This window comes from Falco peregrinus, chromosome 2 (genome assembly GCF_023634155.1).
Source record: "Falco peregrinus isolate bFalPer1 chromosome 2, bFalPer1.pri, whole genome shotgun sequence".
In the NCBI taxonomy this organism is placed as follows: domain Eukaryota; kingdom Metazoa; phylum Chordata; class Aves; order Falconiformes; family Falconidae; genus Falco; species Falco peregrinus.
This window is the reverse complement of record NC_073722.1, coordinates 86445079-86470917: the sequence shown is the minus strand read 5'-3', so window position 1 is coordinate 86470917 and position 25839 is coordinate 86445079. Positions and strand designations below refer to the sequence as shown.

General features: G+C 45.7%; 2 protein-coding genes across 4 annotated transcripts in view; one reads left to right on the top strand and one right to left on the bottom strand.

The window, feature by feature from the left end:
- The window catches only part of GOLGA3 (golgin A3), a 30366-nt gene extending 18092 nt beyond the window's left edge, over positions 1-12274 (bottom strand). Inside the window, exons 1-8 of one of the 3 annotated variants that reach the window (XM_055796609.1) lie at positions 12134-12274; positions 9988-10343; positions 6461-6619; positions 5357-5469; positions 4180-4865; positions 2870-2981; positions 933-1239; positions 117-319 (exon numbers count right to left, since the gene is read on the bottom strand). In XM_055796609.1, coding sequence (XP_055652584.1) covers positions 117-319; positions 933-1239; positions 2870-2981; positions 4180-4865; positions 5357-5469; positions 6461-6619; positions 9988-10120 — 1713 coding nt within the window. In that variant the 5' untranslated portion in view covers positions 10121-10343; positions 12134-12274. Of the gene's footprint in view, positions 1-116; positions 320-932; positions 1240-2869; positions 2982-4179; positions 4866-5356; positions 5470-6337; positions 6620-9987; positions 10344-12133 lie in introns of all 3 variants that reach the window. The other 2 variants (XM_055796608.1, XM_055796610.1) reach the window with 2 other exon arrangements.
- A 7359-nt stretch (positions 12275-19633) lies between these two features.
- LOC101920165 (uncharacterized) overlaps positions 19634-25839 on the top strand; it is a 32637-nt gene continuing 26431 nt past the window's right edge. Inside the window, exon 1 of the mRNA XM_055795072.1 lies at positions 19634-19805. Within this exon, the coding sequence (XP_055651047.1) occupies positions 19728-19805 (78 nt within the window). The 5' untranslated portion in view covers positions 19634-19727. The remainder of the gene's footprint in view (positions 19806-25839) is intronic.

The following is a 25839-nucleotide window of genomic DNA, read 5'->3' as shown; positions in this document are numbered from 1 at the left end:
TTGAAGAATGAACAAGTGAGACCGGCTCCCTTGTCTGAGCTTATGAACAATGTCCCCTGGATACAACTAACATAAAGAACAGATTCTCAGCCCTATAGGCAAGTAAGTCATAATACCTGTATATTGGCCATCTCACTCTGCAGCCTGACACGGGCCTCCTGCGCTAGCACAAGCTGCTGCTGGTACCACTGCCGCACGTTTTGGAGTGATGTGATTTCCGTTTCAGATGCCTTCAGCTTGTTGGTCAGCGCGGTCCGTTCCAGCTGCACCTTCTGAAGCTGGCTCTGTAAGGAAGCCAACTGCTGTCGTAGATCATGAACTAGAAAAATAAAGAATTCAGACAGTGCACTTAATTGTTCTACTTTTATGCACACGTTTTTTTCAAGGATTATTGCTATATTTGTAGCTTTTTCTTTTTTTTTTTTCCCCCCCTCTTTTCTTTCTTTTGGAACAAAAACCATATATGCCTAATTACATAAAGATTGGCTTTTCATGCAAAAGTGAGGGGAAGAGCCAGAATTCAAAGTATCAGGTCATAAGCAAAATTAAATAAATAATTTCTGTAAACATTCATAGCTCCTTAGAGGGAGAAAATACGAACTAATTAAAAAAGAGGAAGCAGGTATCCTGACACGTAGAGTCATCATTACAAACCAATATTTGTACAATTTTCTAAAAAACATTAGTCCACTGTCAAACAGTTACTAGATTAAATATTTATGCCTCCCTCTCCAAGCTGGCAGTGGCAGCTTGTAAATAGCGGCACTTCTGTGACACAAAATAAAAACCAATCATCTTAAAATTCAGACCATTTTATTAGTATGACATCAAGGAAACAAAATTCCTTCTTCCTCCTGGACTTCAGAATTATGTTGAAATTAAATGATTTATGTCATAACAAATCTTCAAGATTGACATTTACATAATCCCACCTGTGCTGTCCCTGGTGAGAACATTTTTTTGCATATCTTCAACCTTCAGCAGGAGTCTTTGGTACTGCTCCTCTGCTAACTGCAAATCATTATTTGAAGAAGCCAAACTAGCATTCTTTGCTTCCAATGTATTTTGCAGGTCAGCCATCGCTCGTTCCAGATCCCAGCAAGACTGCTTTAATGTGGCCACTTCAGAACTCAGAGATTCCTGCTTCTGCTGGCTGTTTTGGCTGTGCTCCATCTGTGCCTGAAGCTTCATGTTCAAAGCTGCAAGTTGGGCTTGTAGCTCAGTCTTCTCTTTGAGAGCCTGAAAGTATCCAGAAAAAAAAAAAATCAAAATGCACAAGTCTCAAGAGAAAAATACATTAAATGGCTGACTAAAGAAGATGCCCAACAAAATGGCTTTGCTAAGGCAAAGACCACTAGCTTGTAAAAAACTCTTTCAAAGTGACCTAGCAGGTATTTCAAATATCAAAGAAAATACAGAAGAAAGCACAGACAAGACATATAGGATTATAATTCAGTAACCATGTCAGGATTTTCAATAAGACATGTATTTCCATATTTTGAGGAAGAATGCTTTCTATTATGTGTGTTATACCGTCAATCAATACAAAGTGGAAATACAGCTATATAGACAGTGCTAGCATTACTCAGGATTTATCATCTCTCTCAATTTTACTTTAATTAAAAAACAACCCAGACCTTTTTTTTAAAAAAGGCCTTTGAGGACTTCATTAACTTTTTATTTATCCTCTTCAGCAGCTGTGGGTGTGCACAGCAAGGGTTTGGTAGCCAGGGGGCTACAGAGGTGGCTTCTGTGCGAAGCTGCCAGAAGGTTCCCCCAGGTCCGACAGAGCCCACGCCAGCTGGCCCCGCCACTGGCCACGGCCCAGCCCGGCAGCCATGGTGGCAGCACCCCGGGGAGAGCGTGTTTGAGAAGGGGGAACACCCGTGGGAGAACAACAGCGGGGAGAGGAGCGGGGATACGCGAGAGGAGCAGCTCTGCAGAGACCCGGGCAGGGCAGGGGGCAGGAGGGGCTCCAGGCGCCGGAGCAGAGATGCCCCCGCAGCCCGCGGGGAAGACCACGGTGAGGCAGGCTGTGCCCCAGCCCACGGAGCCCACGGGGGAGCAGACCCCCACCCGCAGCCCCGGGAGGACCCCACGCCGGGGCACGGGGTGCCCACAGGGGGCTGTGACCCATGGGCAGCCCACACTGGAGGAGCTCCTGGCAGGACCTTGTGGCCCCATGGAGAGGAGCCCGAGCTGGGGACCCCGCGGGGGTCTGTGCTGGAGCAGGCTGTGCCTGGGGGTTGTGCCCATGGGAGGGACCCATGCCAGAGAAGTTCATGGAGGACCATCCCCCATGGGAGGGACCCCACCCTGGAGCAGGGCACAGTGTGAGGACCCTCTGCCTGCAGAGGGAGGAGCGGCAGAGACAGCATATGAGGGACTGACCCCAGCCCCATTCCCAGTTTCCCTGCGCTACTGGTGGGGAGGAGGGAGAGAACTCGGGAGTGAAGCTGAGCCTGGGGAGAAAGGAGGGGTGGGGGGAAGGTGCTTGAAGATTTCGTTTTATTTCTCATTACCCTACGCTGATTTGATTGGTAATAAATTAATTTCCCTGAGTCAAGACTGTTTTGCCCATGACAGTAATTGGCGAGTGATCTCTCCCTGTCCTTGTCTCGACCTACAAGCCTTTTGTTGTGTTTCCTCTCCCCTGTCCAGCTGAGGTGGGGAGTGATAGAGTAGCTTTGATGGGCACCTGGCCTCCAGCCAGGGTCAACCCACCACAGCATCCTTGTAAAGTACCTTATTCTACAATGGTCTTTACAAAACACAATTCCCAGTTTTAATGACTAGTGAATTGAAGACTCTTGAAAATTAACATATTACTATAATTTGCTAAATACAGAAATTCAAATGAATTTTCTACCTGATTAGCTTCTAGTGAGAGTGTTTCTAGTTGCCCTTCGAGTCGCATCTTCTCTTTCAGAACCTGCAACATTTCGTCATGCGTTCCTGCGATAGAGCTTTCCATAGAGACACTGGAGACAGAGACAGCACACACAGCTGAAGGGTTAGAATACAACACTCATCTAGTGAAACAGTGAGGCTGAAATGAAGAGGTACTCTGACTCCACGTGTGACCTAGAATTTAGGACGTTTTTTCTGGCTTTATGATGGATCCAGAAATTATGTTCACACTAAGATTTTTATACGTTAGTTTCCTATACTTACAGCAACTAGAATCTACTGTGGCACCCATTTATTTGTTATTTTACAAAGCGTAATGGTTGACTTCATTATGTTCTGTATCTGCATATCCCATTATAAGCAGACAAACAGATATAATGGGAGCACAAAACCTCTACAACTATTGTCTGCAACTGTCTGCTTTAATGTGAAACTGCCTGAGAAATACCAACAGATGCTACAAAAGAAGGAAGAACAGGTATTTGATATAAGGGATTCCTCATGCTCCTTCCCTGATGTACAGCCAAGGAGTCCAGAAAAAAAGATCTTTCATCTCTCATTACCTTAAGAATTAAGACTAAGCTAGAATAATTTTTGACAATTGATTTTAGCTTAACACCTTGGGCCGTTACACTCTATTCCAAAGGTGGGAAAAAAAGTTATTTCAAAATTAGCATGTATAAAACATGCATCCACAGACAACTGATAAAAAACACAACTGCATTGTTAAGGGCTTTACCACTCATCCACTTGCTTACCGAATCACACTTTAATACCTACCACATACACAAAAGCTTGTGAGACTAAGTAAATCTCATTCCAAAGGGCTGAGGAGTATAGACAAGACCCTTGGCATTTCATCACTATTTGAGGCCTGAAAGGCACATGCATAGATCTGGAAAAGGACAGTAATAAATATTGCTGAGTCTGTTAACTCCACACTTTCAGACTTTAAAGACCAATGCCACATCAGGGATTCAGTGAACAAATGTCTGCTTCACAAGTAAATACAAACAGAAGCAACTGCTAGCAGCTTGTTTAAAACACACTGCCAGTGGCAAGAATATCTTTCTCTAAAGATATACTTAGTAAAGAGGCACGCAAGCAAAGGGACCTTTCAGTTTCTTTTAGAATCTGCAAGTTAAAAACAGATTTGATCACAATGAATTTAAGTTAAAACTGGATGCAAAATTAGTAGAAGGGAGGAGTAATAGGCTGCTTATTCCGTAATGCCTAGGAACAGCCTCACTGTAGGGTGATCTTTCTTACCTGCTAGAAATACTGTCTCTCCTGCTCCGCACTTCCCCATTAACTTCTTGCTCTTGGGCTTGATGCTCCACTGCTGCAGCCTGCAGCACCTCGCTGATGGAAGGAAATTGTCCCATTGCATCTGGATGTATCTTCTGACCGTTTATTGTATATGGAACACCCTGTTTGCCTTCTGCATTCTGTAAGCTGTTATACAGCCCTGACACACTGCTGTAGTTAGAGCTGTCACTCTCATTTCCATCCAGCCTCGTTCCCACTTCACTCCCATCAATCTCTGAAACACTGTCTCCTGCTAAGGAGGAATTTTCTATTCGATCATCCAGGTCAGATGGTAGACTAATTTCAGAAACAATCGATGTTGGACCACTCCTGCTTTGCTTCAGAGTCCCACAAGATAAATCAGTAGCCACAAAATTCCCAATAGTGTTTCTAGAGCCTGAATCTTCAGTTCTGTAGTCAGCCAAGGACCGGATCTTGCTGGGCCTAGATTTTGAATTTCTTCTCTCTTTTGAGGATGCCGGAAGCCCCAAGCTACCCAGTTTTGGCCCCCTGGGGACACTGGTCCGTAAAAAGGAGTATTCTTTTGTCATTGCTACAGTGCTAGCTCTTGGCAAGATTTCTGGATTTAACATCAGCTCAGGATCTAGGGTGCTGGAGGGTCGGGTTTTGGACATAGACTGATTCGACTAAAAGAAGCAAAGAGTCAATGATAAATTCCAGAACTTTATATTTGGACTAGCATCAAAGACTTATTTTGCTTTAGAACTTAATATGTAAAGGTCTACATTTTTACATTAATATTTAAATATATACATCATTTTATAAATAAGGTAAATTACATCAGCAATCAACCCTATCAAGGCTCAGTACATGCATGTTGAAATGATCAAGGTAGACTCTAAAAGCTAACTGAAAAATATAGGAAAAATTAAACATTTAGGTTACTTTAAGTTTTGCGTTTGATCAACCCCCCCGCTCCACAACCCCACCCCCTGCATTTTAAGCAGCACAAACCGGTACATTACCGATGAAGTAACAGAGAACCAAATTTTGCACATCCAGAAGAAAAAAATGTTTTCTCACATTTGAGAAAACTACTGAACATTTAGAGCAGAGAAAATAATAATTTAGTGCAAAGAAAGGATAAAGTTTTCAAGCTTCTCAACAAGACACTTACCCTTTCTTGATGTCTCTTCACTCTGTATTGTTTGAGCTGTTCTTCTAGCCGTCTTCTTGCTTGTAGTCTTATTTGTTCCTCTTTCTCTAATGGGAGTGAAGACTCCACTGAGCCTGTAAGCGAAAGGTATCTTTACAGTCAAACAGGAAGCTCCAACACAGGCAAATCTGATGCAAAAGGAAAAAGCCCCTTCTACCATCAGCAACATGCTTCATGCTTAAGCAAGGAATGCAAGGAAAGCCCATCGGCATGCACCTCAGAATACCCTCTTCTAATATATCCTTGTGTAAGCATTGATAAAGCCTGCGTATTTCTGTCACTCAGTTTGCAAATGCTGTAGCTCCTCCACATATACATGACCAGAGATTACACAGCAAGACTAGAACTATTGCTGTCATTTAATCTCACTTGTCCTGCACTCATGACAGCACTAAAATTATAAAACTAAGTAAGACCTACACAGTCCACTCATTTCCTACAGGTCAGAGCAAGATGCTCCCTCGAGACATTTCCTTTCTTTTTGTTAAGTCACGTCAAATCTTTCCCATAGTAAGGATTTTAAAAAAACATTATTTCAGAAAACTCCTGTAGCATTAGACACCTTAATATAAAAGCTTACCCCTTCTCTCCTCTTTATTGCTCTCCTATAACACCCTTTATTACTTAGCTTAAAATCACCTGCTTTTTTTTGTCACCTGTTACTGCTAATAATCAAGAAGATTAGAATAGCTTCAGTCCCAGAAAGCATAAGTGTCCCCTCCAGCGTAAGAAAAATTTTTAAATGGTAAGGCACATGCCTTAGCTGCAGCAGAGGGTGATTTACTGAAAGAAAATTAATTGTAGTTCTGAAGTAAAAGCTTACTGCAAAAACGAAGTTTAGTCCAAGCTTAAATGATGTTATAGGATTCTAGAGCCAGGCTCAGAGTAAAAAGCTTTATGCAGCAAGAGAAAGCAGGGGCACCACCATAAACAGATGCTTACACAATTCAGTTTCTTGCATGGGAAGACTTATTTTGAGAGACTGCAAAGCTTCTTTTCTAAGAACTATGCCCTCAGCACTAGTTCCCTGAGACTTCCTTAGGCTGTCATGGAAACCAGTCACACCTGGGGACAACTCTTGACCCTGCGCACTGCTGGTGGGGTCAAAAGGTACAGGAGAGTCAGGGAAGAGCAACTCTGGCCCATTCTGGCAGGCATCCACTTCACTGTTTATCTCCAGACTTCCCACTTCATTTGGCACTTCATTGATGTTAATTCCGGTAGCTGGAAAAGAAAGTTTCACTGAGCCTTGCTTTAAGCCGCACCATTAATCTTCACGCCTCCACCCAAATACAATGCTACCCACTATTGCCTTTAGACTGTAAGAATATGAAAATTGCTAACAGCAGCAACTGGCAAGAGGAACTTCATAAAGGACTTTTGATTCTTCATTTAAAAAGACCAGAATAAGTATCTTTCATTTGCTTTACTATGTTGCCTTCAAGCAGGACCTCAAAAGCGATCATAAAATACTTTCAAAACCTCACATGTTTTTTTAACTCTTGTTAGGTTTAGAAGCATGAAACACTGAGTGTAAGTAACATGATCTGTGTCACACTGAGTGGCAACCTACTACAAATAAGACTCACCAACTGCGGGCCATGCTGAATAATTCAGCTATTTGGTATGCTGCTGGGCACTGGGGAGAAAGCATCCGTCACCCCCACTTCCAGCCTGGGCCAAGCAGAGTTTCTCCATTTTAAAGAGAGGTTACATTTTTTCAAATAGGATGCCTTTATCAAAAATATAGTAGCAAAGGTCACATGTATCAAAATAATAATTCTACCAATTAAAAGGTAACTCAAGAACCACTTTAATACCAATCTAATCCCTGCTTACTAATACTGGATTTTTCTTTTCCATCAGGAAAAAAAAAAAACAAAAAAAACACGCATCTCAAAACCAGTTTAACACTTCAGAGGTTTTCTCACATATTTCTACGTCACTCAGCAGGGGAATACTTATATTTATGAAACTACTGTTGCAACAAAACTGTGTATTTAAGTTTAAATGCATTATTATAGATCTCAAATGAGCAGGATACTAAAATAGCCACTGTCTCTCTGTTCACTCCAGTACCACGTATCACTGGAGTAACGAACTCATTGGAATAATATAGAAAGTTTCATTATTTTTTCCTAAAGATATTTGAAAATATTTAACAATTGTAATCACAAAGCATTTGCAACTGGAAAAATCAAGCTTCATCTTTCTACTTTTTCCTCCTCTCAGAGCTACAGACTTGAATAAGCAGTTTGGTATTTTTGAAGTCTGCTCAAAGATGATGGCGGTGGGGGGGGGGCACACCAAACAAACCAGAACTGAGAAACAGATCCTCCCAAAGCCAAGTGTTTCTAAAGATGCATATGCAGAAATATTCTGTAGCCAGGAACTTGATTACAAGAATTCAATAGAACTTTATTTACTGATTTAGACCAGCTCATTAATATACTGCTATTACACCCCCTCTCATATAATGAATCACTACAAATTTCTGAAAGCAAAACAATTAAAAAATAAAGCTATTATCCTTCATGTATATGGAGAACATTAAAGTGCACCCTGAAATTAAATAAGCCATATAGGAAAGTGTCACAGGTAGGAAGGTAGAACTTCTTAATTGTTTTCCCTTTTGTTATTGAAGAAAGCAAGAGATTTCCTTTCAAGTGCAGTCAAATTTCACTTCAGAGTGATTTAAAGAGGGAAAGACAAATTTCCACCCCTAACCATCTGTTCCCACCTCTGTGGTGCATCCTCCTTTCACCCAGCACAGATGTTTGTACAATGAACCAGCTCAGAGAAAACTGAATGTGGGTAAAAATCAAAAGTTTTCAGCCTTAGGTTGCCAAAACCCATCAGCTCTCTAAAGATTTGAATTAAACCACTTCCGAGTATCTTATTTGTCACGCAGAGAACATTTTCAGGCCATTTTAGCCTGATTCAGTTCACCGTGTGGTCACAAACACACTTGCAGGCAGGGATGGGGGCAAACAAGGATGCAAAGGAGGAGCAAAGACAGGGCAGCCTTTTTAATGGCTAACCAGTCATTAGAGTTTAAGGTATTTTAAGACCAAAAGTTTGTAAAAAACAAACTTAAAATAGATGTCAGTGCTACAAATAGCCACAGGAAGCCAAAGTAAGAAGATACTTCACACATTCAGAAATACTGTTTCTGTCCATCTTTCAGGAAACGTACCTATTACTGCACCAGGTTTATACTTTATTTACACTTTTATCCTCACAACCACGAGCGGTATACATATACAAAAGAGATGCTGGAGCAAAATTCTGGAGGAATGGTTTCCCAGCAACTTCCTGAGGCCACAAGCCACTCGGACTCTAAACAATGCCTTAACTAAAGTAATTTAATTGTAGTAGTGTCAATACAACTGTGGTCTTTTCAGAACAGTGCGGGAGGAGATGCAATTAGATTGAAAACAGTAGAAAGACACACTACTTATTTCTAAGTCACAATTCAATTGTTTGGACAATATCCAACCCAGGGGAAGACAGGAAGGTGTGATCTCCAACTTCATAAAAGATGAATGAATCATCATATAACTACACTCTGCCAGTCTGATAATGGGCAGCATAAGAAACGCAAATAAAGTCTCAGGCCTCCGCTTTCTTGCCTGTGACAAGATGACAAATCTGCGGTACAAGAGGAGGGTGGAAGGCCAACAACTTCCATCACGTGATCACCTCCTTTTACGTTAGGAACCTCTGTACTTTAGTGTATCTACGCAGCTGCAACATATACACCTCCTCCACCCATCTACTACCGTATTCTTATACACCAACATATCCTCAGAAGATTTTCACAATGAAAGCAGTTAAACACTTAAATAGGTAGAGAGGCTGTTGAACCTCCCTCCCTGGAGACTTACAGAATTCAACAGGACAAGGCCCTGAGCAACCTGACCTAGCTTCAGGTGCAGTGCTCTCTGCATGAGGTTGGACTCGATGACCCACAAAGGCCCCTTCCAAGCTAAGTTTAATTCTATAATCTACTCAGATCAGCCTCTTAACTTTCTTGTAAACAGCTGCATGATTATTTTATTATAGAGCTCATCTACATATAAAAGTTATTTTGAGATAATCTGGGGAGTACATACCAGCATCTCTCTTCCATAAATGGAAGTTTAAAGAGACTTTTAAAGTACATTTTGGGTTTTGCCTAAGTAATTTAATTTATTAGGAAAACTTCTTTCTCTAGAATAAAGTACTCCAGTCATGAGCTTACTCCATAATAACTTGTAGTTCCAGAAAATATCAGGTATACACTCTTGGAAACGCTATCAGAAGAGAGGGTAACACCCTGAACAACACACACTCCACTGACAGCCAATAGTACCTAAGCTAATAGCATGGTTTTGTTCTGAAAGAATAAGTTTAAAAAAAAGCAACAAAAGACGACAGTTTTCCCATACACAGAACAACAGCCTTCACCAAACTTGCTTTAAACTGCTGTACAAGAAGTTCCTGACCTCTGGGAAAAAAGTACTTCAGCATCACCTGAACAACAAAATAGATAGTTGTAGAGAAGCCTGGGTAAGACTAGGAAATTATATGGTGCATATGATATAACTTACTGTTCATTTCATCTGTTGTATCCGGCAATTCTGACTTGGCTTTACAATCCAAGTGTCCTCCAGAGCTGCTAGGGGCCACATTGCTGCTTTTGTTCTCCAACTGAATGTCCTGCTGGACAGACGAGGAGTCCATGGTAAAAACAATCCAGATCCCTGGGAAGTTTTTCTTCTGAATAATTTGCCACCAGGTGAACTACCAAGTCCTGTTTCTCTCCATCAGCAACAACAGCATCAAGATGTTACACAGGAGCACCGTTCTGAGTGTTACAGCTGTTGGTGTGCAGCAGGCAGCCGCTAATTCCAGGAGATCATGAAAACAGCTCACAGCCAAAGCTGTCACCACAGAGCCGCATCCTCTAGAAACAAAACGTAGCAAATTTACAAACATTTCTTAGGGCTTTGAAAACATGAGTTAAAAAGAAAGCAGTGCTCACAGATCACCCACCAGCCCAACTTCGACACACAGAACCAGGACACGGGGTAATAACAGAGAAGACGAAACACAACCAAGTATCTGGCTTTCGTGTATAGGGAGTGATCTGTTTAAGAGCTTTTTTTATCATTTTTTTTTTTTAGTAGCATTGATACACCAGTGTAATAATTCAACAAGATAATATTCAGCAAGACAACTGATTTAAGATCACTGTCCCCTTTATGGAAACGCCTCTTAGGCCTCTGCTTTAGTAAGTGAACCAGAATTCAGAGAAACATTTTGCTCTGTAAATTACAGCCTGGGCTTTCATACCATATATTCCCAATTCAAGGACCTACCCCCATCTAAGTTTCACTAGCTTAAGTTAGAATGCAGTATGGAATTCAAAATTAATTTTTTTTTAAATTAAGTGACATCATTACCATTTACTTATCTGCAAAACAATGAGTACGGATCACTGTACAGAGCCTGAGCTACTAATTACAGCATGTGTTGGCAGTTAGAATGTGGCCTGGGCTGCAGTTTAATGCAGCCTTGTCCTATGGTGCGTCAAGAAGAGGATTTCCAAACACAGCAGACAGAGTTTACAAATGATTCTCCAGGCATTCAGATCCTACCTTTGGTTACAGACCCAGCCAATCTGGCAGAAGCTGTTGTCACTTCCAGCATTTAAATTTTGTTCCAATAGCTACCGACAGCTGAATGAACAGACTACAAAACGTTATGGCTCCTCTTTACTACAGAAACCCCAGTTTTGATTTCTGTAGTAGATAAAGAAATCCCCAATTAAAAAAAGGAGGGGGCTGCAGGGAGAATGTCAAGTCAGGAATATTTTCATTGCATTTTTATATGAACACAAACATTTTGAGCGATATCCCTTCCACATCCCCAAAGAACTTGTGGGACTACTGCTGTACCAAAGGGCCAGCCACCCAGCAGCACCAGGCACCTCCTGAGCAGCGCAAGGCTGCCAGCAGCTCGGCCGTGCAGGGAACCTGAAACCTGGGTCACATTTCTAAAAAAGAAACCTCCACCAAACAGAAAGATTAATACCTTCGCTGTGATTTCTTACTGATTTTAAAAGCTTTTCTGGATAATAAAGCTTACAGCAAGGCTCCTGGCAGAAGAGACTGCAAGTAGCTGCTACCTGACAAGCCACAAAGAGGAACTGCAGACAAAAGGCAAGTAGGGCTGGGACTGCTGGCACCTCGGCGCAGCTGGCCAGCCTGTGGACGGCTTGTGATCCCTGCCACAGCACCCCTGCCGACACCCAGCCACGGCCTTCCCTGTGCAAGCCATCCCCAGACATTACAGGTTGGCGCACCTTGGCGTCAAAGTCTCTCTGTACCTCTGAGCTGAGCACAGGCACAAACACACACACACACCCCCCACGGGAACCCAGCAGCAGCCTCACAAGGAAAGGAGCTGTAGGAAAACAACCGATTTTACCTAAAACACCAACAACCAGGAGGGCAACGGCGCCCGGCCACAGCCCAGAAGCCGCCCGGCCAGCCGCGGCCCAGGGCTCCGGGGGGCACCGGCAGAGGCACCCGCAGGCCCGGGGCCGCAGCGGGCCAGCCCGGGCGGCTCCCCGCACCTCGGCTAGGCCGTGGAAAGGGTGGGCAGCCCCGGCCGCGCTCCCCGCCCTGAAGCAGCGCCCGGCCACCCCCTAGCCCGCCCCGCCGCCCCCTGCCCGGCCAGACCCCCGCAGACCTGGGGCCGCCCGCCTGGCGCCCGGCTCCTGCCCGAGACGTGGCGCTGCCTTCGCCGGGAAGGGGCGGGGAGGGCGCGGCGGTGCAACGCGGTTCTCCCTCCCCCGCCGGCCGGGCGCCACCGCCGCCGAGGACCGGGCCCGCCGCGGGCCCGCCGCGGCCCCCCCGCCGCCCCCGCCCCGCCCGGCCCCGCGCCCCTCGGCGGGCAGCCGCGGCGGGCTGACGCGGGCCGAGAGGCAGCCGGTGCCGCCCGGCCCGCGGGTGAGCGGCGGCTTTTGCAGACGGACCCTTCCGGGCGCGGGGGGGAGGAGCCGCTCTCCGCGCCGGGGCCGCCGCCCGGCCGGGCCACCGTCACGCCGGCGCGGGGCCTGTGCCCATGAGGGGAGCCCGCCGCGCGGGGGGCCGGGGGCGTCCCGGGCCGGGCGGGGCCGCCGGCCGACCTGCATAATGGAAAATGAAACCTGTGCGTAAATTAAAAACTAAATCTGTGCGTAAAGGCGGTGCCCCCCTCGCAGCCCTCGTTATCTGGGTCACTCAGGTTCCTGCATCAAGGCCACCGTTTGCTGGGTTACAGCCAGCGGGGTTCAGTGGCGTGTTCTGCTAGTGCCAATTTCCAGTGCTCCCGATGCCCTTTCCCTCATAAGTCGGCCCTTAGAATAATTTTTTTTCAGTGTGTTTCTGGCTCCGGGCTCCCAGAGGGCCACCACACTGGTACCTCACACAGCTGTTTGCTTCTACACCTATATGGGTGGTTTTTGCTTTTCTAGGTTTTTTGGTTTGGTTTGGTTTGGTTTGGTTTCCATTAGTATAGCGGCTTATCTTGTTACACTGCCATTACTTAGTGTTGCTGGAGAGTTTACAGGTGGTAGGTTTTACTCCCAGCCTTGCTAGAGTCTCCATAGATAAGAACGCCGGTTAGTAAACGGGCATGGGAAACCAGACGGCTCTGTGACAGGATCGCTGCCCCTCGCCTGTTCAGCATACTCTGAACTTTTTTATTTTCATAATGAAAATGCCTTCTAACATCATATTGTTACCCTAAATATAACTGCCAGGTAAACTTACTTAGTCTGCTTTCCCAGGTATTCCTCTTTTATCAACCTGTCCAAATTACCCTTAATATGAACCTGAACCTGTTTCTCTAGAAGGACATGAGGCTGTTCCACAAGTCAGTTAAACCCAAGGCATCAGCCAGTCTGAAGTGTTTAAATGACACACCTGTTAACAAGGTCCTGGCATGTTGCTAATGACATACCTGTTTTCCTGCACGCAGCACGAAGAGGTGGCCCTTAAGACATGATTTGGAAGAGAACATGACAGACTAATGCAGGAAGAGAGCTATTCTCAAGTGCAAATGCATGACATGAGAGGCTAGCAAGCCTGATGATCAGACACTAAATGACCTCGATCAAGTAGGACTACATAGCATGCACCTCAGCACTGTCTTCTTAGAGACTCTACTGACTGAAACACCTTTTGCTCTTCACAAATTCACAAACAGTCTCAGTAAGGGATCTGCACAAGGGTCTGGAGAAGTATATTTGGATTCCGAGGACAGCAGCCCCCTGCTGTTCCACTGCCTGAGCCAGGTGCCTGTACGAGCGGGCAATGCCAGGCTGTGGCTCAGCACCAACGTGAACTGAAGTTTGACCTTCTTGGCTGGATGCACGTGTTTGGCATTGTGCTTATAAACCATACGTAGGGTGTGTATGGGTGCAGGAGCACTGAGTGAGAGGGACGCCAACCGAATGGGCCTCTGCTGAGATTTGAGAGGAACCCCTCAGAACTTGTGCGTATGAACCAGTGTTTCACATTCTTTAGCAGTGATCTTCGCTGGATACTCTTCCACAGAAGATGTCAAGGACAATATGGTGAAGAAGACTTGAATGCCTGCTCTTCTTTCAATCTGTTGCTTTGATTTTCTTTTAAGAATGTGAGAAGTTGGAGTTTGGCCTCTCAGAGAGAACTCAAGAACTGTTGAGTCACTAATGTAGCTGTTCAGTTGGAGTATCTGTCTATCTTTGCTTCTTGACCTTGATCCTGTCTCTTTAGGCCAATTTATTGCTTGGGTAAAGCTCCAAAGTATCTCTTTTTTACTTACTAGTTTGCAACATGGCACCAAGCCCCACAGCTGTAAGAATAACCACTTCTTTAGAGACTGCCGCCCAAGCATGCCACAAAGCTGCAGCAGGCTTAAACAGGCTGCCTGAATGAGAAAGAGAATCCTTCATACCAAAAAATATCTGTTATTAGTAACATAAGTTTTAGCACAACAGGAGAATGTCATAGCAGTTGTTTAAAAAGCCAGAAAAATTGTCAAACACTGACACAAATGAGGCCTTTAAGTGCAAGGGTTCCTGTAAATTCACAGGAGACTTGTTTGTGTAAGCTGCAGTCTCTGTCTCCAGCAGTGAAAGAGCCCATGGCTTATGCCAAAGTCTATTCAAGTTCCTTTTGCAGAGCACTCTTTTATTCTTCAAATATAAAAATCAGAAGGTACCATGAGTCCTTTAACCACAGCAAGCCATAGCATTCTTTTACCCTGCAACTAGGCTGCATGCAGGAGCTGCTATGCCGCCTTCTCTTCAAGTAAGCTCTCTCAGACCTAAATAGGAATTGCCTTTTCCAGGAACCCACGGGGCCTTGCCCCTAGAAGGGGAAGGAAAATTTATGAATCTTTGCTCTGACAAAACGAAAAAAAAAAAACAAACCCATATAATGCCAAATTAAAGAGCTGAGCTAACAATTCAAATTAACAGGGAATGACGACCATTTGCAGGGTTACCTACAGCAGGGTATTCTTGTAAGTCACCCTGTGTGTGTGAGATTTGCACTAGTAGGAGAAGGAGTCGGATAAGAGAGAAAAGCTCCATACTCTGCAGAAGCAGAGGGTGGCACTCTCTGCACAGCAGAGAGCCTGTGTGTGGTGCTTTCCAGTTACAACTATTATAGCTACAAACATGTTTTTCTAAATATTTCCTTAGCAGAGATCTTGTTCTCTAACCACTGACAACAGCATGTGCCAATTCCCTGTGCTTATTGCCTGTTTTTCTGCTTACGTATTTCTATTATTTGGTGTCACTCAGTCTACACAAATGTCATTAAAAAAGAAACCTGTGCTAACCACATATAAATAGCTCTATTACTGGCAGACTGTAATCAGGCTCAGGCATCCAGTTCTCCTCTCACAGCCACTGAGGAAAAAAATAACTTTATATGAAATACCGACTATGGAACTAGAATTTAGGTCTCCAGAAATGTGAATATTGAAGACTGCCTTAGTATTTTGCTTATATATTTTATTTACTTACAAATTTTATCTATGTGAAACATACATACAGTGTTCCACCTAAGCAATTTTTAGTGTGTGTATTCTAGCAGGGGTACGTTACTTTCCTGACTCATTTCTATAAACTGGGGAGACACTCAGATGTAACTGTGGCATGTCTGATATAACAACGTAGCTCAGAATGGACTTAATCAACCTCTATGTAAAAGAACGCTGGGAAAGCATAAAAAGCTGTGTTGTGTAACCAGAAGGTTTGCAGATGAGAGCTCTGGCATACAGAGAATAAACCGAGATTTAAGGCCTTGTTACTGAAAGTATCTTGCCAGTGCCCTCCTCCTGTTCAAAGATGGATTCAGTTTGGTCACACCAGCTGTTTTGAAAAACAGAAACTGCTAAGAGCTGCATTCATTTCTGGGGGGCATTCCGCTATAGTCTCCCTGGGCGAGGAGGGTTACTTTTGGTACCAGGATGCCTCACATATTTAAGGAAATTAATTAAGAAAGTTCTCTTTGCATGTATCTGTGTGTGAAAGAGAGAGAGAGAGTGGATAGAAATTACTGGCTATTAGTGGTTTCAAGCTTAGCTTTCCCACAATAAAAGATTTTTGCTGCCAGCCTGGAATCAGTAAGTTTCTACTTCTTTTTTTTCCTGGAAATTACTTTCCCAGCCCAGGGCTACTGGTTAAGAAAGTGCTGCCATTACACACACAAAAGTCCTATCCACTAACTTCATAAATGTCACTGTTCCACTGAAACATAGTGCTTGCTTCAGCTTTTCAAGAGCCTTCAAAGCGGCACACAACAGTAGGTAACATCGGCCAGCCCTTGGAAGAACTTGCCAAAAGAACATGGAAACCTTGAATTTTTCAACAGGAAGCTCAACACAGAGAACAGGACATTTACTTTCTTAAAGACATCTCAACAACTGTGGAAGAAGCTTGGCCTTGCCTTCTCAGGGATGTGCACAGCTGCACCTGCGTCTCCCTTTCCTGATGCATGGTAGGCATGGGGTACAACCCTGGTCTGGGCTGTGGGGGACCTGTGCAAGAGGTGGGGCTGTAGAGAGTGTAAAATAGGGAATAAAGAGTAAGCAGGAAGCGAAGTCCTTTTTGCCATTCTGTCCTTTCTTGAGCCTTCCAGTAAACCTATCACTGGTCTACCTTCAGCTGCCTTGCACAGCTGTCTGATGGGCAGCTGGGCCAGACACTGGGGGAGGGTAGCTCACCAGCTAAGTGTTCCCTGGAAAGGGGCATTAGAAGCCCTGCTTGCAGGCTCAGTGCACCACTTGCAAGCCTGTCTTCATGGCTGTTACCTTCTGTGGGCAGTTAAGACACCTTTGAGACCTGGTCTTCCATGCTGTGTGGTGCAGGAAGTTGTCCATGCCCATACAAAGTCCCACTACCTGCTCACAGAGGGAGCTCATGAATACAAAACGTAATCTTCGTAAGAACTTTGGTTTGAAAGGGTCACCAAGCTGAGCTGAAAATACTTATGAGCAGACTACTGTTAAGTTTGATCCTTAATTCTAGATGCTATGTCACTGCTAAGCCATAGGGATGAAGTGCTGTGTGGACAGGTCCTGCTAGCGGAGATAAGGGAACAAAGACACACTGACAGAATTTGTGAGGCCAAGAACAAACACAACATGAGAAATCAGCATACATTTGTGTCTGTGCTACATGCTCAAGGTCTACAGCTTGGAACAGCAACATAGTCCACACAGCGGCCTCTTTGGCTCGAAAGGATTACGGGTGCCTGCACGCAGATGACCCCTGGAAAGGAATCCAAATAACAGGGATGTAAGATCCTTAAAAAAAAAAAAAAAAAAGAGCGCTGTATTGCTAGACTTGGGCATGTTCTCTCTCTTTCGTTTAGATATTTTTATATTACTATTCCAGCCCTGTCCAAGTGAAGAAAAAGTCACTTTTTGAATACCCTTTTCTGCCAGCAAGTTCTTGACTTATGTCCTCAACAACTGTGCATTAACATAAGGAAACAGCAGATGGAATCTCTGTATTTACTTCTGTCACACAGAGACTCGTGGAAAAAAAATGGATTTCTTGTTTTAGGGATTTTTCAAAGCTTAACATACATTTATGGTGATATCGCCCTGAGATTTTACTGTGTTAAGAAAAGCAATGCACCACAGCACTATGCTACAGAGACCAGACTGCCCTTCAGGCAGAAGTGTTCTGCTTGGAAAAATCCCTTCACTCTCAAAAAGCCCTCCTGCCAGAGATGCCAAGTGTCCTGGGTTGTGCATTTATTCAGAATAGATGCAATGTGGTTATATATTCTATGATATATACTTTTTCAATTGACAGGTAACTCCAAGAAATATTACCCAGGAGGAGCAAAATGTAAATGTGAACATGAACAATCACAGTAAATAACTGACAAGGTCATAGCCCCGGAACAACATTTACACAGAATCTGCCCTGAAAAGAGAAGGCTGAAATAAGAATTGGCCACACAAAGAATTATTTGCATCTTCTGCCTTCAGTGCAAGAAGTATAAACAACCCAATTAAGCTATCAAGATACTCCTTACGTGCCGTTCCATCGAAGGGCTAGTTCTACATTAGCAAATGCAGATTTCCAGGGTGGCAGCATGGTCCAAGAGGGCAGCGAGCCATTAGAGTCCTGCCCCTGGTTCCCTCTCAGCCTTGGGCTAATCATTTTCCAGGTGTCCCCTGTTTGTATAATAAAAGGTAACAGGCAGCCTCATCTCACAAGCACTGCAAGGAATATATGGATGTGTGTGTCATCTCTTTAGGAGTCAAGCATTATTTTCTATAGACAGGACATCAAACTGCTCACCAGAGTAGGTGAGCAGCCCTGGCTGACACGTGAGCTCAGCGCCAGCATGCATTCAGTGCAAGGCTGCTGCCTTGGTGCCTGTGCCCAGCCTCTCCCGCTCTCATTACAAGGTATAAATTCAAGATGTTACATCCAATTTACATAAATTTTACAATGACATGACAATATGGAAAGCCAAACACAAAGTACATTGGTGCATTTGTGAAGAAAAAGAAAAAAAAGTTTTCTTTGCCACCAGTCCTCCAACTTCATGCTTATGTATGCACCCACCTGGATACCAGCTGAAGGCATTATCCAGTTTTTTTTCCATTGATTACATTGCTCTCTGAAAACCGGGTTAATCTCTGCTCTTTGGGAAAGAGGAATTCAGGAGCTGGGGTGCCAGCAATGTCCAACAGCCTGGCTAGCCCATCATCCCTTGTCCAGTAGTGACCAGCACAAGAATTTTGGGGGAAAGGTGTAAGAAACCCTGTTACAAACAACCTGCTGTCTGGCAGACTCCCCTCCTGTGCCAGACAGCTGGAGGGCTGCTTGTGCTGCTTACTGTGAGGGGGCACCTGAGCACCCAAAAAGCAGCTCCAAGTGTAAAACCACAGTACTTTGTCAAATACTTTTAAAACAGGTAATAGCAACTCTTCCTACAGAATAATGAATTGCAGCTAGCAATGTAAGTTTACCACCACCTGCAAGGACAGGATCATTTTTGGTTGCTGGGGCTGGTGGGGTGCCCGCAGTCATTGCAGCATGCGCTGCAACTGGGGGTGGGTGGGTGGGGGTCTCACTTCAGAAACCAGAAAGCTGCCTCAGAAACAAGGCGCGTCCCCTGTCCTCCCATGCTCTCCAAAAGGGTGAAGTGGCTGCCGTACCCTGGCTGCTAGTTTACGTACAGCTCCTTCTCCTTGGGCTCCTAGAATGCCCGGGAATGTTCCTTCCCTGCCCTTTGCTTCGTGCTCGGATGACACTGGGGTGGTTTTTCCTGCTAGAAAGACCAGAGCCCTTTTCCTATTTCCCATTCCTCCGATAATTCGCTCCACTGACGGGGGGCGGCGGGGCCCGGCGGGAGGCAGGAGCCCCGGCCGGGTGGGCTGCCCGGGCCAGCTGCCCCCCACCAGCAGCAGGAGCCCCCCCGAGCAGCTGCCTGGCGGGCTGGCGCTGCCCCCGGCCCCCGCGCCCGGAGCGGGTACAGCCCTGGGCACCCAGCTCCGGCCCTGCCTGCGGCGGGGGGGCTCGGGCAGGGCCTCGCCACCCCCCTGCAGCCCGTGCACCCCCCCCAGCGCCCGGCCCGGGCCCCGCCGAGCTCCGCGCCGCAGGTGACCCCCCGGGGGAGGGCAGGGGCCGGGAGCGGCCGGGGGAGGGGGCGAGGGGCGGGGAGGCCGGGCTCGGGGGGTCGCTGTCAGCGGCGCCCGCTCGGGGCACGGCGCGGCTCAGCAGCGCAAAGCTCCGCTCGGCTCGGCTCGGCACGGCACGGCTCGGCGCAGCGCCCGCGCTATGGTGCGCGGCGTCCCCGGCGCGGGGCTCGTCCTGGCGGCGGCCGCGGCGCTCTGCCTCGGCGGGGCGGGAGGCAAGGTAACCCCGGCGGGGCGGGAGGCAAAGTAACCCCGGCGGCCTCCGCCCGCCCCGCCCGCCCCGGGCACGGCGGCGGCGGGCAGCGGCAAACGCGGCGGGGAGCGAGTGCCCCGCGGCTCGGCGCGTCGCGGGGGAGATCCGCCGGGACCACGGGAGGTACCGGGGCTCCCGGGATTCCCGGGCCGAGGAATGCGCCGGGGCCCCCGGGAGGGGGGATGCAGCGGGACCGCCGGGGCGGGGGCGGCTGCGCTGCCTCGTTGCCCGGCGCTGCGGGCATCCCCCGGCCCCTGCCCGCTCGGCGGCCGGCGCTGCGCGGCCCCTTAGGGCTGGCTGCCGAGCCGCCGCGGAGCCCTGCAGGTACCGGGGGCAGGATGCTGCAGGCGCCCGTCCCTGGATCACCCTCTCCCCTCCCGCACAGCCAGACCCGAAACCCGGGGCAGGGCCGGTGCAAACCGACAGAACGGGCCAGCCAGCAGCAGTCTGAGCACTCGCCCGGAGGCATCCCTAGCGGCGGGCAGCCCGGCACACGGAGGGCGACCCAGCCACCGTGCGTGGTGTTACGGTCCCCGCGCTCGCCGGGCCCGTGCACCTTGCCCGTGGTACGGAGAGCAGGTAAACGGTGCCGGTGACAGCTCCAGCTCGGAGGGCAGGGCTCTTGGCACCGCCTGGGAGCCGCTGGGGGAGCACTGGGGGAAGCAGGGCGGGGATGGAAAGGCAGAGGAGGAAGCACGGGGTACCCCACTACTAGGAGCAGCTGCGGAGCGAACGGTGGCTCTGCTCTGGGAAGGGTGAGCAGCCCCGGCCCCGCCGAAGTGAGCGGGACTCTTCCCGTGGACCCTGAGAGCAGCAAGGTTTGACACTTCTGATACGGATTCTCAGATCTATAAAACATGAGCCACTACAGTATAAGAAAATAGTATTCCATACACTCTTGTCTTTTGTTAATGCGTGTGTGTATATATATATATATAAATAAAAAAGGTGGAGGGTTGCTTTCCCTGGTGGAAAACAGCGTTGTAACTCTGCCTGATACACCAGTCCCTGCTACAGCACATACGAACACAGCAAGAACTCTGTGGTTGAAACGAAGATGTTTTCTCTCACTCTGGCATCCTAGTGAAGATAGCTACAGTGAGAACGTCTTAAGCCATGTTGCTGGCACTTTAGTACTACATATTAACTGCACACTCAAATCTATTGAGTTGTGAGGTTCTGTCTTTGGTTTCTCTTTTAACTCAGAATTGCATTGCGGAACCTGCAAACCTACCCTCACACAGCTGCATACTTCTCTTATTCATCTACATAACTTGCTTGCTGCCCTGAGCTATTACATCCTTCCTGTGCTAGTTTTGTTCCATCTTTGCCCATATAGTCAGGAGATGGACCGAGTGTTGGCTGTGTGGTGTGCCTTTGGGTGCACCTGGCCATGGTGGGACACTGAATACATCAGCAAGCTGTATAATTTTTGCTTGATTTTTCTCTTTTCTATGATTCCTACCCAACTTCTGTTGTTCTCGTAACTCTGAAAGCAGGGCTGTTTGATTTCCCATCAGGCAGTAACTGAACTAAAGCATTGACCAACAGCACTATAAGAAAAGAAACTGCGTCCTTAATGAAGAACCAACAGCATCCTATATACTTTCCCAGACTTGACTTCTTGCTGTGTCAATTATTCTTTTGATCACATGATGTCTGTAGCCTTTTAACATACTGGACAATTTCTTTTGCAGAATGAAACTTAAGGCATTTCCTATTGCTTACCCTCCTAAATGTGGCAGTGAAATCTGTGTGTGCAAACAGATGTGTGTGTACATTTTTTGCTCCCTGTTTTTGTTTTGGTTTTTTTTTTCAGTAAGTTGCACTTGCTCCTCACTCATCAGGGACTGCACTACGCTGCGTAGGCTTCATTACTTTTATCTTTTTTGACTACATTCTGATAGTGTTGCTATGCTAGTAAAAAAATACACATCCCACTCTAAGTTGATGGTTCAAATGTAGCTCAATTTGGCAGTTGAAAAAAGGTATTCAAAGGCTTAGAAGAAATGCATTGTCTTTGTGGCATAGCGTTAACAATATAAAAGCATAACAGAAACTCCCTTGGCAAGGGCAAAATCTGCATGCGGTATAGGAAACGGAGTTGTTCTTTTCATCCAGGAAGGTGGTCTCTGCCACTCAAGAGTTGAGGAACTTTGGGATACTTTGAGGTAGTGTGGATGCCTGAAATGTGTTTTGTGGCAAAGCAGAGCTCTCTCTGGAATCCTTCACTGAGTACTACAGCAATATAAAAACAGGAGTTAGATCAAATGAAAGAAAATTTGAAGATAAGGTGTATGATGTTTCCTCCTGCATGTCTGTATCAGATGGAACAAGATATGTAGATAAGTGGCTTGTTTATCCTGAAGGAAGAATGTAAGCCTGATGAAAGAATAATGTAGTCAAAGTTATGTCTCTGTAATGTCCCTAAAATATTATCCCTTTAATCAGATCCCTACGGAGGAGGTCTCTATGCCAGTGCCATCCTTCATCTGCTATTCTTCTGTTCACTTGCTGGCTTAAAGAAAAAAAATCAAGCCTTTCCAGTTCCTTTTAAGAGAAGAAATCTCAGTGATCCTAGACCCTCCAGTCAAAGTCTTAGTCCTGCTCCCAGAGAGGACAATGGCAAGATTCCCGCTGGTTTCAGAGGGAGGAGGATCCTTCCCAAGATCAGTGAAGGATTAAAAAAAATATTCAACTACTAAAATATGCACCTCAATTAGCAAAGAATGTGGCCTGATTAGTAAAGTGTATGAAATTTCAGCTATTAAATTCTACGGCCCTGATCAACAAAGCATGCTGCACAATTGGCAATGTATCCAGAATCTCAGCTACTGTACTGGTCTCCTACCAGATCAACCAAGCATGCAGCTGAATCAGTAAATTATGCAACTGGAGCAGCAAAATATGCACTTCTGATTGCAGGGGGAGGCTATGGAAGTTCTGAAACGTTTTACGTTGACACACAATAGGACTGTTAGTGGTCAACCTCCGTCTTAAAAGTGGAGGCAAAATATCTAACTTTTACCAAGTCTTTCCAGAGAATTGCTGGACTAGAAAAGTATGTAACTCAAATGGCTCAGTGTCTGCTAGCAGCAGCCCCATTCTTACCAGATGTACTGCACATCTGGTTCCAATTCCAGCTGCTGCCAGGTGTGTGGGTTATTTTAGTAAGACTTTAATGGGATTTTTAGGTCCAGGTAGCTTTTGTTTTATAGGTCACTCCCTGTGAAGCACTGTAAGTGCACCCCAGGCTGCCTTTCTTTCTCAAGAAACAAAGCTGGTAAAGACAAATAAGGCAGCTTCAAAGAATCTGAAACTTCTGATGGCAATGAGCTTAATATCTATTAATCTCTTTGCTGTTTGTGGAAGTACTGTGTCCTTTGGGAGTAGAGAAACGATAGGTCTTTCCTATTTTCTTTGTCTCTTCATTAATTGCCATAGCTGCATCCTATGTGTTTACAATGTACCTTGGCAGATATTTATTGTGTGGAGGGTTTGGACATTTGGCCAACCTGGGGAGCAGCTACATTCATATATTCTGAAGCAGTATTGGGGCTGTTTCTCCCTGGCTTGAGTGTATGTGCTTTAAAAATCCAACCATAGTAGCTGGTTCTGACCTTCAGAAGTTGTTTTTGCTTGAAGTTATTATTTCTAGTTTATAGAGAAGACCTGCAGGTTGTCCTGTTTCAATAAAGATGCAGTTTCAGGATTTCCATAAACTGCTTTTTTTTTCTTTTTTAACGTCAGGAAGTAAACTGTTACACTGCCTGTGCTCAAGGAAGGGATAAGAATTGCGTTGTTTTACTGCACTGTTCACTTCAGTGAAATCTGAAACATTAGTTGAGTCTAAGAAATATCTGGGCTTGGGTTTTGGTTTGTTTTTAATCCACTACAGCTGGCACATAAAACTGGCTTACATTGAACTTCTTATTTACCAAAATTCTCTCTCATTTCCAGGTCAGTTCAATGAATGATCCTATTTAGCTCTTTTTCCTGTTTGAAATATTTCCTACTCAGTCCAGAGCAGTGCCCCTAAAACATAATTGATTTGGGTCATTGAACCTTTATTTTTCATGCATGTTAGTTTGCATCCCGCCACTGGTCTGACTGGTATTTCAATTAGAAAAATGCAGGCGGATTTCTCCTAGAGGCTAAAGTTCACGTGGAGTCTCTGGCGAAATAAGATCCTGGAGTACGTATCCTGGAACTGGGCAATGATTTGTAACTTTTTTTTAATCCTCTGTCTGGCCAGAATGTCGTAAATCTGGCGCTCTCTTGTTAGCTTCACGCTAAGCAGCAATAATGTCCACAGTGTTTTAGTCCTGATAATTCTAATTACTGAAGAAGCTGAAAGCTGAGAAGATGGACAAGGCTGGCCTCAAGTCCTGCACAGCACACGGGACTCTCTCTTTGTAGAGCTGAACCATGATTCTCTCATTTGCCAAGGCCAGCAATGGAAGCAGCAGCCAAGGTAAGAGAAGTAAGCCAGTGGCAGAAGATTTCTGGAACAATGTGGGTCATCTTTATGGGAAGGAGCTAAAAGAGTGCAGTACCACTAGAGATGCCAACGATCCTTGGGATGAGAATGCTGAAGTCATTTTTGTTTCTTTACTATCTAAGTAGGTTGAAGCAAACAGTCCTGTTGCACTGGTTTAGAAGGACCCAGCAAACAAACTTTCCTGTGGTAACCAACAAACAATTACTATTCTCCCCATCTGCATCTTTGCATGACAGACCAGGAATGGTGGTAAAATGTTCAAGTCTCTCTCTTCCTGCCTCCCTTTTCTCTTAAAAGACCCCAAACTCATGGCAAGTTTGGTACCAGAGAGTGGCTACCCAGCAGTAGTGTAGCTAGACCAGGTCTGGTGTAGCAACTCTTACCATTACACACTATTATTATTACAATATATTACTATGCACTGATATCTCAGGCCTATAAATAATAAATATTCAAATTGGCATTCAAATACTTCCTTGAGTATGGGAAGTACTAAATAGAAAAATAATCCTCTTCTACTTGTACAAATCCATGGCAGGAGGAGGGTGGAGTAGGGATGGGGCACTACAGGGTCTTGCATTAGTATGTGGAACAATTATACAGCAGTAGCAAAAAGCCTTACCGGCAGCTTTGGCGCTCAAACTCAGCGTTAAGAACATCGCAATTCCTATTACAAGCTCTCAGCAGCAAATGACCTTCTGGTTTGTTTAGAGTATCCTTACTCACATCATTGCCAGTGAAAAGGAGGTTCCAATTTTGGGAGAAGAGAAGGCTAATTTGCCAGTATTTCCTTTCTAGAATTCTTGGGGCCTACTGGCATTTACAGAAGTCATCTGGGACTCCAGGAGAATTTAAATCAGGCCACAAGTACTACTGGCTTGGATTAGTAATGCTGTACATTGAGGACAACATCTGTATTTGGGTTTGGGTGGAGTCCTTTCATGGTAGAAGAGTAGACAATACCTCTACAGCATCTTTCATCAGAGGATTTCAGAGTTTCACAAATATCTAATTACAGAAACTATTAAGTTATGTGAAATCCCTGGTCCTGGGGGAGTACAGGCAGTCCCATTATGCTTCAATATAAAGCAGGGCTGGGTGGTGTTCAAAGTGGCAGAACAAAAGCAAATTTGCCACATGCAAGCCATAACCTGCTGTGCTATCTCCTTTTCATCCAGTGTTTTGTTCTCGTTTCTTTATATTAGCAGCCAGGTTGCAACATCAAACCAGCCAAACAAAATGGGCTGGTAGAAGCCTCCGTTCACAACTACCGTCAGCTCTGGAGAAGGGACTTCTGGAAGTTTGCTGATCTCTTACTGATCTGTTCCCGTAGTGTTTGCCTTTCGTTACTGTGTTAAGGAGCAGCGGGACTGTAGCAAGGGCGAGGTGCCAGTAAGGACAGTGTCCTGGTTACAGGAGAGCCGGGATGAAATGCCTCTGAAAGTCCAACCTGACACCAATCCCAGAAAGTCAGTTGCTCAGCCTTTCCGAGGAGGGTGC